Here is a 13,188-nt window from a genome sequence, read left to right as displayed (position 1 = left end):
CGATCGCTGCTGACCGGGGGGTTCCTCCTCCTCCGTCTGTTCTGTTCCTCCCCGCTCCGTGCCGGCGGTAGAAGAGGACAAAGGCGCAGGAGAGACCTGGTGAGCACCACGGGGGTCACCGGCGACCCCCGAGTTTGTGCGGGCCCCGGAGCGCGGCCGGGCGGGAGCGGGCGCGGGCGGGTCTCCCCTTGCCGGGCCCCGGGAGGCCGCGTCGGGAAGTGTTGGGGAGGGGGCGGCGGGTGCCGGCTGACAGCTCCCCGGGGACCCTCCCTCCCTCCCGCCTCCCGTCCTGCCCCGGCGGGGGCGGGCTGGGGTGGCCCGGCGGGCCGGGGCGGCCCCCGCGGCGGGGCGGGCGCGCTGCGTTCCGGTTGTCCGGTTGTTTATAAACAGAGTTCAGCAAGTGTGGGGAAACTGCCTCCCTCAGCCGAGCCGCGAGTCCTGGTACCGTGGTTCCAAGGGAGGCAGGGGTGGGGAAGGTGCTGGCGGGAGTAGGAATGCTCTGCTGTCAAAGCCAGAGGTTAGGAAGGAGCAGGATGGAGCGATTTCTCTCTGCGTGGTGGTAGCGTTTCTGTAACACAAGGGGTGGCGGATCCCCTTCCCCGATCCCGTTCCCCAGTTCTCCTCCCCGAAGGTCTGATTTAGGCATAGTCCTGGGGATTAAGAGCTGTGGCATATCTAGGTTTTGGTTGGTTTCTGTCCCTTTAAAAAAAAAAGGCGTAGGTGCCATCTGATGCCTTGGGAGGTTTTCCCAGGTTGGTGTGTGGTGTCACAAGGTGGCACATTTGGAGATCTCAGCATTTAAGTCTTCTCCAGCCAGGAGTTAGATTCCTGGGTGCTGTATGTAGGAGAGATCCCATATGCCTTCCTTGATCATGGGAGATGTCCTGTACCGCTGTATTTTCTCTCAAGTGTCATGGTACAGAATATCCTGAGCATAGTGATTGTGTTGTTTGGAGGAGTTGGCTCTCCAATGTTTAATTTTGGGGAAGCCAGGGTTTGACAGTACCTTCCCTGGTTTTTATCCCACTGGACCAACAGAGCTGCTTCTTGTGCTGGTGGTGGTGTGGAGCAAAAGTGGGAGACTTGCAGCTCCTGTTGTGTTACAGAACTGCTGGTGAAGTCATTTACTCTGGCACTTATTTTAAATTAGAATGGGAGCCTTAAAAGTTGGGGCGGGTTCATCCATTGGGTTCTCTCAACCCCTCACAGTGGGGTGGGATTGGCCCTAAAAGGAGAAGTGAAGTGAGGGTTGTGGGTGTCCCATATCTCCGTGCCCTGCTTCACTGTTTTCCTTTGGCTTCCAAGGAGGAAGAGGACGACGACAGCAGTCCCGGCGTGTCCTTCTCACTCTCTTCAGAGGAGTCGGAGATGGAGCCTGAGGAAGAACGGATCCGTTACAGCCAAAGACTGGTCAGTAGTGCCTATAAACAATCCTATTCCAGTCTTGGTTCTGTTGCAGCTTGAGAAAGAAAAGGTGTTTCGGGGCAGCAAGGTTAAAGAACCCAAACAGGCTCGTGCAGAAGAGCTGCAGCCCGCCCAGATGTGTGGGTTTGGCTTAGGTGGCTTTGTGGGGTTTTTGTGTCACCAAGTTTGCCCTAATGAAGGGAATTTGGCTCCTGAGCTCTGGAAAGGAAGATTGGAGGCCAAGGCTGGGTAAGGAGTTTGGGATAGGAACATGAAACTAGTACCGGTGTAGTTTCTGCCATGACAGGTTTTTCCCATGTGGTTTGTGACAAGTAGAGGACCTGAAGCACTGTATGTTACCATTCTGTTGGTCTTGGTTTGGTTTCAGTGGCTGCAAAATCTAAGAAAACCAGGTCCAGCTTCAAGCCTTCTTGTGCCTGTGTCTCTTCCCCGTGTTCTCTTTTGGAGGGAGCTGTTCCTCCAGCCTGGTCCCAGTCAGGCCCTCTCAGGAGCTCTGTTGTTTGCGCTGCTGTTTGGTGGGACTGCATGAATCCGGTGGTCTGGGAATTGGGCTGTAAGCAGGAACAGCTTGGGAACAGCTGCTCTGCGAGTATGAGATGATATTCCCGGAGATCCCAGGGAAGGAGGGAAGCTGCTGTGTCTGCCATGCTGGWTTGAGGCAGTTGCAAACCCTCAGGGAGGGGAAGTGGCAGCTCTGGTGGAGTCCCTCTTTGAGTCACAGCAGTACCTGGACCCTCACCTTCCAAGTGCTGCCCATAAAGGTGAACCTTTAATTCTCTGAAATCATTTGACATGAGACTGTGTGGTTTTTGGCATTAAGCTTTGCCCTCCAGGTGAGCAGTTCTGGGTGCTGGGGAGTTCCCAAGGAATTTGGTGGACATTTTCATTTGGCAGCAGCAGCAATCCCACCTCCTCCCTCATCCTGACACATTTATTCCTACGGTTAGTTAGGATGCAGCTCGAGATCCTGGTTTAACTGGGGAGTTACCTAGAACTAACCTAAAACATCTGGATAAAAATACAGCAGGTGAAGGGGACTATCAGCCAGGAACTAGTCAGTTTAAAAATCTCTCCAATAAAAATGAGGAGGAGTTGGTGTCCTGGTGCAGGTGGGCTGGGCTCCAGCAGAATGTGCTAAGCTGGATAAATGCCTGCAGGMTGATGAGCTCTGTGCTTAAGGGGTTTGGGAAGGCACATGGGCAGCAGGATGAGGCTCACCTGGACTTGTGTGTGTTGTCTGTGCTGGCCTGAGGCCCAGAGGAGGAGGCATGACCCCTGTGTGGTGGGTGAGGCTTAACTCCTACCTCCTGCCATGCTTTTCCTGGAAACTTCCAGCTCATTAATTGCTCCTGCTCTGTCAGTGATGCTCCTTCGGTGAAAGACCCTTAMAAGATTATTGTTTTTCTTCTGTAAAGTGTGCTTTAACTTGCTCAAATATCCCWCGTATGCCTTAGACCTAGTTTTAGTAGCCCTAAATGAAAAGTTCCAGGTAGTTGGTGGAACAGTCTGTTCCCGCTGYGGTCAGCTGTGTTGCTAATGTGTGACTGGGGCTCAACTAGCAAAAAAATAAATGTATTTAAAAAAATAATCCAGGTGTGATAGTAGTCCTACCAGCCAAACAGCCTGGACCAGAATAGTTTGTAGTGGTGAAGGAGCTGAATTAATTTTGTGGTTTGATGGTACTATCTGAGATGGCAGAAGTTTGTTCTCTCGTGTGTCACGTAATCACACTGACAGCATCATTTTCCTGACTAGTTTCCATTGGRATATAGAGGAAATTTTGAGCGTTCTGTACATTCTGCAGTAATGTTGACTGCCTCTGGTTCAACAAAAATCTGATATGTCGACTTTGTGAATGAGTTTGTTAACGTTGGTGTAGAGGCTTCCCCCCACTAATTTTAACTCCTAGTTTCARGCAGGCTGATGGACACTCAGAGAGTTCCCCTGCCATCAAGACAGAATCACTCACCTATTGTTAACARCTCACTGACTGGGCTCAGCTTTCCAACTCCCTTTCTAAAAACCTGAGTAACARGGACACAAACACCTCATCAGCCAAGCAGGAATAATCGACTGCTTCTAAATGAGGCACTTTAGGATGAGTCCTAACAACCTGGTCTGTCCAATGGCTCAGACCATTAACCAGTCTGGAAAAGAGCAGCTGTCCTTTGTCTTAAGTCACCCACTAAAGATGAGCAGGACTTCCCCATTTTTAGAAACACTAAAACTCACTTTACTCACTTGTATAAAGGCAGGAAAATGCATTTTAACGTTGGTGAATCTGGGTTTGGAGAAGAAATTCACCTCTGCTTCAGGTATAGTCACATTCCTGCAAGAATTCTGTGCTGGGTTACACATCCCTGTGTGGCACAATGGCACTTAGGTGGATTGCACTGCTCTTAACTGTGCATGCTTCCTAGTTCAGGCTCTACATCCATGACTCCCAGGATAATACAGGCCTGGGGGCATTGCTCTGGACTCAGGGGTATCACTGGGAGGATGCCTTGCACCCATCCAAGACAATTGGTGGAAGAAGCTGTGTTCTGGTGAGCTCTGGGAGACTCGCACAGGCAGTGAGTGATGCTGTGTGAGCATGGAGAGGACACAGAAGAGCCAGATAAGGGATATCTGTATTACTCACCCAGAGGCTCAGTACTGGGAGGAGTGGAGATGGGATTTGCAGGCACTGTGGAGTAGTTTCCTACTAATTCTTGTGTGAATGTTGTTCTGCCCAACTTYCTAACGAGGCAGTTCTTGGGGCTTGGGCTGAGGTGCCAGCTTTCCAAGCTGGAATTGCGTGTTTTGTGGGCCGTTAACCGAGGAGCTGAAATGCTCTATTGTGTCCTGAGCCTGAGTGACAGTCCAGCCCTGGCACTAACAATGCCACGGTCCGTCTGAGACTTGGAAGTCTTTACTGGCTGTCACTGGGTGGTTGCACCCAGCCCATGTCACACAGGCTCCCCACAAGAAGCCTGGACTCCTTAAAGGCTCTGGAGAAAAAGATGCATCGGCCTGGTGCTCGCAGAGGCTGCCTGCCCTTCTGCATGGAGTCATGGCATGTTCCTTGGTGCTCAAAGTGTGAGGAAATCTCACCTTCTGCCTGCTCCAGGGCTCATTTTGGCAGGCCTGTGCTATGAACTGAGACTAGCAAGGCTCTGGGGTTGCACACTGGGATTAGCACACTGCCAGAGTGCTGCCATGTGCTTGCAGTGAGAGTGTTCAGGGTGAGAAATGAATGGCAGCAGTGCTGGATCACTTTGGAATAGCTTGGGAGTACAGCAGGAGAGTGCCATTATCCAAAGGACAAATCCTGCCCATCATGGTCTTCTCAGCAGTTTGTATCTCAGGGTGTAGTTACTAGTTAGGATTGCCAGGGTGGCAGAGCTGGTTGAAGAGGTTTTCTCCCTCCCTCAGTWAGTGCCTGGGGAGGTGATGGTCCTGAGGTGAATGCTGCCTCAGGGAATTGTGGATCATGTCCTGGATGGAATTTGGCAGGGGGGAGGCAACTAATCCCAGTTGTGCTGGGGTAGTGAGCAAACCTGACAGGGCTGCAAGTCTGAGATGGGGAGACAGGGTGGGGTAGAACCTCTTAAACTGGCTCTGCTGCAAGAGGAGGAGCCTCACCCTCCCTTGGGGCCGTGGGTGCTCTATGGGCTGAACCACAGCTCTTGTTGAAAGTGTTGGGGTGCTGGCCACGAGTGACCATCCCTGACTGGRTGCAATGTCACCCTTACTTTGGCTGTGAGAGGTGGTTGTGACACCCATGAAAGAAAATGGGCTTGTGGAGGAGGAGACCTGCCTGCTCTTAAGTGCTGTGGGTGCTGGAGAATTTGGAAGGTGAGAGGGGAGCTGGGAGTGAAGTGCTCTGTCCCATGGCTTGAGTGCTGCCTTAGCACTCTGCCCTGCTGTCTGGTCAGCTCCTTATATGAAATTTGAGARGAGGCTCTGCCCTGTCCTTACCAGCCAGAAGCTGAGGCCTCTCCCGTAAACAGCAGTTACCAAACCTGCCTTTWCATGTCCTTGTCGGTGCTATCCCCTGGAGAGTTCAGATGGGCTTTACAACATGTGGAGCCATCACATGGGGCAGGAAGCCTGGGGAGTATGCAAGGCAAGGTTTTTCTTGCAGCCCAACATTCTGTGGAGCAATCCCAGCTCAGCCCATGCCTGAGGGATGGCATTGCTGGCTCTGGCCGGTGCCCAGAGTCACAACAGCTGGAATCTTGTGGTTTCCAACTTGTTTGTATCCTTTCTGCAGGACACAAGTTGTGGGGCCAGGAAGGCCCACACATGTTCACAGGACATTCGTGACAAAGTTATCCTGACAGGATAGGGATAGATTGAGGGATAAATGGCCTCAAAGCTGAGAGAGGGAGGTAAGAAGGAGCAGCTTCCCTGCCTTCCCTGTGTTGTTCCATCTTGAATGGCTCACCCTGTCCCAACAGTGGGATGCAAGGAGTGATCCTGTCAGGTTCAACCCAACTTCTTGTTTGCCCAGTAAAGCTGCCAGGTTATGATCCCTGGAGGTTGCTGGTGTTTGTCATCCCCAGATGTTTGGGGGTGACAGAGGCCAATCCYGCTGGATACTGACTTTTCCAAGGCTGCTCCCACTGACTTGGCATGTGTGTGCTGGGGTGACCCTGCCTTGCTCCCACAGACATTGAAGCATGGGATGAGCCCAGACAYTGGGTGAGAATTTGGGTGTTTTTACATCACCTGCTCCCTCTTCCCCACATTTGAAATGTGACACTGGCAATTCCTGTCAGGCCAGGCTCCTTCCCGGGGTTCCTCTGTGCCCTGTGTGAAACCCAGCCTGGCCAAATGTCTYTGGTCTGCTGGGCACACCTCAGCTGCCCAGTCTAGACAGGACCTGGGCAAGGGGGGTAATTAATCTCTCCCACATGCCTCAAACTGGAGGCACTACAAATGAGTCATTCCCAATGACCCAGGTGTAATAAYTGAGCTCTAAATAATTCAGGGGCTGTTCAGATTTGGTCTGGGCAGGGCTTTGGTRGAAGCTAGCAGCAACTGAAGGCTATTCTTGGAAAGCTTTAGAAATCCCTGTGAGCATTTAGATCCTGCCAGATGTATGACTGTGCTGGTCCCTGGGAGAATACATTCCTGAAACCAAGTGGATGCTGTTCCCTGTCAGCAGAGAGGGATGCAGGAAGTAAATATGTGATGGATTCTTACTGTCCCAAGCCTGGCTGTGCCTGAGTGTGTCCTGGTAGCTGCAGTGCTGACTAAGCAAGGAGCCAAACATCATAGGAGCACTTCAAGTTACCTGTGAGTTACCAAACAATGTCTGCAGGGTTCCTATAATAACTAGGAGTAGATTATCCCAGCCGGAGGTGACATTGACAAGTCAGGAGAGCAGTCCCTGTGCCTGCAGCGCCTTCCTTTTTGGGAATTGTCCAGACAGAGATTTACCRGTCACTGGGTGGGTTTGGGGAGAAATGGCACATGGGGAAGTGGTGATTTGCTCAGAAGGTGGACAAACAAGGTGCTGCCCTAATGCTGTCCTCTGAAAATGTATGAGGGGAWGCAATTGCCTTCAGGGTGAGATGTCTGGTGCTGCTGCTCTCAGAAGWGTGTTGCTGATTTCAGAGGTGGAAATSATGGCTGAGCYTTTTGGGGGCTGTGAGGAACTCTGKTGTTGTTCTTCCTTTTCCACAGTGGCCTGAACTCCCWGTGCTGCTGATCCTCCCTGTTTACRTCCTTTCCCAGAGTTCTTGGGAACCAGGCAGGGAACATCCATAGTTGGCTGTGGTTAGTCACGTTCAGTGGCTTTCTGCCACTTGAAGTGGTTCAGGTGAACTTGGTGACAAAGTGTGGCCTGTGAATCCATTATGGGAAGAGAGGAGATGGATCTGTTGCGCAGGGATTCTGTCTTGTTCCTGTGTCCATGCTTGTGCATCTCRGTTGCTGTAGCAACAGCCCTGGGAGTAAACAGCATGAGCTGGCTGTCCAGGGATTCTTGATTGCTGTGGAAGTTCCAGGAACTTGAACCAGGGAAGTTTTTGGAATGTGATTTACCCAGGGTTGCAAGGTAGTGGATTTTCCGTGTTTCAGCTATTGCTCTGTACACTAAAAAGTTTTAATAAAGCTGCCCCCACACAAACCCTTTTAGGTCAAGGAAGAGGCTTTGGGGATTTTGTTGTGGTGTGGTCCTCAGAGTTGGGAGCTACGTGTACAATCCTATTGTGTTTTAGCCAGTCCTGACAGAGTTCAGGAGAAAATATCACTTGAGAAAAGTTCCCCCAGCTCTTCCATGTACGCGTGGCTCCTTTGAGCTATAATCTTGGGATCTAGCTGAGGCAGCTGGAAGTGGAGAGGGCTGGCAGTGCATGCTCCTTTAAGGTCAGGCTGCCTCAGTGTCTTTAATTTGCTGTGCATAAATATTTCCATGTGTCAGTGAGCCCCTTTGCCCCATTTGGAGTAAGGAAAGGACGAGTGCTGGGCTCCTTATGGAGCAGAGGGGGAGGGAGTATGTGCAGGGATGGTGTTACAGCACCGAGTCCAGAGGAAATATCCTTCCTAATAGCTGGTTTCCCACACTGTCCGTGTTCTTTCCGATGGTTCTGGGTTGTTTTCTCTCTCCCTGAGCATCCTCAGCCCTATAGCCTGCAATGCAGCCAGCCTGCTGCTGTTCCCTTTAAAAAACAGTGTCAGCTGAGCAGGAATTGCAGTACAAACCTCAAAGCTTCCTGTGCTTTTGTTGTCCCAGTACTCCCGTGGACCAGCCTCRCACAGGCTGTGTGATGGGACAGAACTGGCAACAGGTTTTGGCAGAGCTGGGTTGGGACACTGGGAAATTTGGAGGGTGACCTCTTCCCTGATAAAAAAATCCARTCTAGTCATGTGATCCCTCACAGTGCTGAGGACAGAGAGGTCCCCAGCAAGGAATGAAGTTGCTCAGGGCTGGCCTCCTAGTGCTGGATCTACTTCACCTCTGAGTGTGTGTGGCTCTGTCTGTTGTCCTGGATCTCTTCGTCTTGGTCTGTGTGGGCTCAGTAGTGAGAAATGGATGGAATGTGTATCATTTTYAAGTCAGTCTTTTTTGGAACAGTTTGGTCTATCTTGGGGAGATTCTGTTGCCTTGCTGAGCAAAGCAAAAGGAGGAGCWGAGCAGGTAGTGCTCATCTATCTGACTGCATAGGGCATGTGCTGGGAATACTTGAGAGGAAAAGGGCTCCACTCAAATTTTTCCTTGGATTTCTTATGATTGGGAAGGGGTGGGATGTAATTTGAGGGGTTTTCTCAGTCTGYCCCAGAAATGAGAAGGCAGAATGTCAGAGGATGGCTTTTAACACTCACAGGGTCATTGTTGAGCTTTGAAAGGGCATGGAGGGTTGGATGGTTCCTTCAAGCTCCATCAGGCTTTCATGGAATCCAGGCAGGATTTGTCCAGATGCCATGGCTGGTGGTGGGAGTGGGCAGTCTGGGGGTTAGCAGTGCCATCAAAGCCTGTTGGGACAGTGACTGTGTGTGATGGAGGCTGCAGGTGACTGGAGTGAGGAGCCATATCCTTTCCTAGGAGCAGTGCTTCCCTTTTGGGACTATTGCCAGAGCTGCCCATCTGTGATCTGGTCTAGCATGTTCCTCTGCCTCATGGTTTTCACTGCTGTGGCTGGTCAGTGTGTGATTTGGAAGCAGCTGCTGGAGCTCTCCTTGGCCCCTCTGTGCTCCCTGCCTTGCTCCAATTCCCTAATTACTCCTCGTGTATGTTCAATTTTGTAACCCAAAAGTGCAAACCAAAGCGTTCTCTCTGGTCATTCTGAAATACTGCCAGCCTCGCTCATGATAGGAATCCCTCCTGAAGCCTGGAATAGCTCCAGTTTTGTGTAGATCCTGTTTGCTCCTCAGCCTGGTGCTTTGCATCTTTCTTTGTCCAGTGATGTGCCACTTTGGATACGCCCATTCTGCACTCCAGGTTTTGAGGGAGGGTGGGGGAGATGGTGAGGGACATTAAACCTGAGTTAAACTTGGTGCTTCCTCTTGTCCTGGATCTCTTGAGGGGATTGTGCCTGTTCTTCAGATCCTAAGTGGTGCCTCCTTGTGTTAGGGGGAGTAAAGAATCCAGGATTGAAGGTGGGAGAGGCACAGAGGACAGGAGCCTGCTGCCTCTGTGCTGTGCTTATGCTCCAGAGCTCAGAGCCCAGCCCAGGAGCTGAAGTGGGAGGTGCAGGCGTGGAGGGGGGTGGATATGGAAAGGAAAAGCTCTTGCACTTAGGATAAGCAGTGACCTGGCAGGCTGCTGATGGGGTGTTATACTCTTGGTGCCTTGGTTCTTCTCACTCTATCTGGAAACACTGGCAAGGGAGGATCTTGCATAGGCTGTTGTGGCATTGGCACCTGCTGTGCCCTGGGTCTGACTGGTCATGGTCTGGCTGCTTCCCTGCTTGTCCATCCTCCTGCCAGGCTGCCTTGTTCCTTTCTAGAGAAATTGAGCCCTTTCCCTCTGCTAAAATTGCTGGAGATTCTCAGCACAAGGTCTCAGAGGCAGAATTCTGGATATGCCTCTGGTACTYGCTCAAGATCAGAACACACATCACGAGATTTGGATGTTGCAGGTCTGGATTCGTCTAGACAGGAGCCACAGTTGTTTGCTGTAGAAATAAGTGAGAAGTGAAATTTCTGAACTGMGGAGGGTTGAGCTGGTTGGTTTATTATCGATTTGGGTGCATTTCAGCAAAATATACCTGCAAAGGGATGGGGTGAGGCAAAGAGATATGCTGATAAATCACACTGTTCTATGTATACACTGGGRGCCAGGGAGAAATTAAAACCTGCAGCAAGGGGAGTTTGGAATTGGAAATGGGGGTGAAACTTTCCTGCGTTCTTTATGCCAAMATCTTTTCTCTAAGGGAATAAAGGAGGATTATGGGAGGTTTCACACCAGGCAAACTGCTCTGGAAAGACAACAAGCACAGGGAGGGGAAAAGCAAGGGGTACTCTGGTCTCCTGAGGGGAAGGGAGCTGTGGCACAGCAGGAAGAGGTTCCTGGTGACTGGGAGAGGGAGCTGAGGGAGAGGATGGCAGCAGACAGGACAGGAAGTTACTAAAATACTGTGGTGTGTGTTGGTTTCAGTCTCTAAATGCATGAGGCTCTTCCAGCGAAAAGGACGGCTTGTTCTTTTTTTTTCAAATGTGACCTTGTACTTGTTCTTCCCTCAAAAAAACCTCACAGGAGAGTTTTCTGGTTCTCTTCTGCTGACTGTCAGCTCCTTTGCTGTTAGAGGAAGCTGTGCTCCATGGAGGCAGTGCTTGCTGATGGAAAGAGRTTTTCAAGGAAGAGTTTTGAAGAGTGCCACTGTGGAGCTGCATGAGGTGCTTTYCCTGGAATCCTTGTGCTGGATCTGGGTGAAAAAGTCTGTAGATAAAGGATCAGAATGGAAGGGATAGCTGTCAGCAAGATTAATATTCATGCTTCCTATTTCCTGTATTAATTGAATGGTACCCAGGAGGGTCAGAAAGGCATGGTGAAGGACAGCTATCTGGRAATTGCTGGCTGTCTGGTCTTGGAGGATGAATAAACTGCCTTTATCTTGACCCTGCCTGACGCAGAGAGAGAGGCTTTGGACCACTTGTCAGTTCTTCCTTAGTAAAACTCTCAGCAGGATGAAAAGTGCCTGAATCCTGAGAGAAAGCTGAGGAAACTAAGTGATATTTAAATATTGCTACTTAACACTGGGTGCTGAGCTTGTCTGAGAGATGATGTAATGTGCCTGACTTTGTCCCTTGCTTCACTGGAGCTGAACTTCACCTGGAACATTGTCACAGGTGGCAGTTTTGAAGACATCTGCTGAGCTTCTTTTTGGAAGCTGTGTGTCCCTGGTGAACTGGTTGATACTGGAAGGGCTCCCRATAGTGGTGTCACTTCCAGGAAGAAGCAGTTCTAGTTTAAGAGTCCAGAACTGTGAATTGCTGGTGTTCTCTGGAAGAGCTGTAGGAATGTGCTGGGAAGGGGTACTCAGCCAAGCCCCACCCCTGGCACAGGCTGTAGGAGAAAGGTAGCAAGCTCTTCCTGGGAAGAGGTCAAAGTTGGTGTTGTCAGAAGGGTTTGYACAGCTCTGTGTGTGCACTAGTGGGAAGGTGAGGTTGGCATTAGCCTGTCTTGGCTTTGGGGGTGTCATCTGTAGCCGGTTATTTATCCAGGCAGCAATTCCCTGTGTGGCCAGTGAGGATCAAAGTACTCCAAAGAAGAAAGGGGGTCTTGGAGCATCCACTGAGCACATTTGTCCTTGTGCAGAGACCCGAGTTGGAGACCTGGGGTCTGTGGTTTGTGTCACTATGCTGTGAGGAAGCTGCAGCCTCCAGGAGTGGAAAACTCCTGCAGATGCTGCCTCTCCTAAGATGTACGCCTGGAAACACAGAAGCTTTTCCTTCCTCCTGCCTGCTCTGGGGCCCTGAAATACTGTTTTTCCCCACCCTCTCAAGACAACAATGACATGAAAGCGGTGTGGCCGCGGCCGGGTCTGATGAGATGGGAGCTGTTTGCATTGTGCTTTTGGRTCCTCAGCCATTGCTGGGATCCTGCTCTACTCCATGCTGGGCCAGTTAGGAAGCCAGGCTCTTCCCTGCCCACAGGAWCAGGGGAATCTGATCTGCCTGGAAGCTGGAGGGGGTTTGTGGCTGAAGCTTTGCCGATGACAGGAGCAATAGACTTCGGAATTTGCTTGGCTGGAGGACACAATCCCCTTCCTTCTGTGCTTTGCATCCCTGTTTCCTCATTGCAAAGGGATTCAAGTTTAAGGTGTTCCTGCTTGTTTCCTGATGTTTGCACTTAGGTGGTGTGCCTTCYTTATCATGGAGTGGTTTGGGTTGAAGGTTCCAACCCATTTGCTTTGGAGGCTGTGGTGTGAAGGAGACCTGGGAAAAATGTTAATGGTTCCCTGATCCCAGAGTGCATCTCCAAAATCCACCCGTGGCACCAGTAGAATCTGGATCAGGCCTGGCCACGTGGTCACATTTCTKTTGAATGAGCTGCTCTACACAATCCAGAGCCTGGCTTGGTGCCACTTCCAGAAAGACAGACAATGCCTGGTCATCGTGTCTGTGGCTGGAGCTGTGTTCCAGCCCGGGTCTCCTGAGGTTCATTCTCAAATGGGACTCACCTCAGTTCCAGCCCAGTGCAGCAACCCTTGCTCCTAGTTACGTGTAGCCAAGGGAGCCAAATATAAACTATTAAGGGATTGGTTTGGATATAGCCTCTTCTTGCCAGAATTTCCATGCCAAACCTTTTCACCCCAAAAGGTGTGATTTTGAATCCAGCAAAGTCAAAAGAGCTGCTTTGCCCCCTAGAAGTGGGTGCCTGGAGTAAGGGAGCAGTTAAAAAGCAGCCTTGTCCTGCAATGAGCTGCCACCGACCTGATCCCAAAGCAGGTGAGACCATGTACTGCAGAATTCTATGGTTCATTGTGCACATCCTCTGATTAATGACAGAGAGCTGCCTGCTGGMATCTGTAGTCCTAGACTTGCCTGGGATTGGGAAAAGCAAAAAGTTGATCATGCTGGAAGGTTATTCGCATCCTTGAAATTCCCTGGTGTGGTTTAGCAAAGAATAGGATGAAATGTGCCTTCCCCCAAAATGCTGGGTTCTTCAAGAAAAGCCGAGCATGAGGTTGGTTAATTGTCCCTAAATCGTGCAAAGGGCAGAGCCTTTTCTGCTCTGTGCCCTCATTTTAAAGCTGAGCACCATTCAGGATTAGTRGATTCAGTGATTTTTAAGGAAAAGTGCAGCTACTCTTCCATTACAACACAGTC

At 50.7% G+C, this 13,188-nt stretch overlaps 1 protein-coding gene across 3 annotated transcripts in view; it reads left to right on the top strand.

Moving 5' to 3' along the window:
* KDM2A (lysine demethylase 2A) overlaps positions 1–13,188 on the top strand; it is a 33,941-nt gene that overhangs the window by 383 nt on the left and 20,370 nt on the right. For 2 of the 3 annotated variants that reach the window (XM_057377357.1, XM_057377358.1), the window contains exons 2-3: positions 72–99; positions 1,306–1,410. In XM_057377357.1, the coding sequence (XP_057233340.1) occupies positions 72–99; positions 1,306–1,410 (133 nt within the window). The remainder of the gene's footprint in view (positions 1–71; positions 100–1,305; positions 1,411–13,188) is intronic. The other variant, XM_057377359.1, reaches the window with a different exon arrangement.

This window comes from Malurus melanocephalus, unplaced genomic scaffold (assembly GCF_030028575.1).
Source record: "Malurus melanocephalus ecotype Western Australia unplaced genomic scaffold, MMel_1.1 scaffold_310, whole genome shotgun sequence".
Classification (NCBI taxonomy): domain Eukaryota; kingdom Metazoa; phylum Chordata; class Aves; order Passeriformes; family Maluridae; genus Malurus; species Malurus melanocephalus.
Note: the sequence above shows the minus strand (reverse complement) of the source record. Positions and strands in the feature narration are given on the sequence as shown.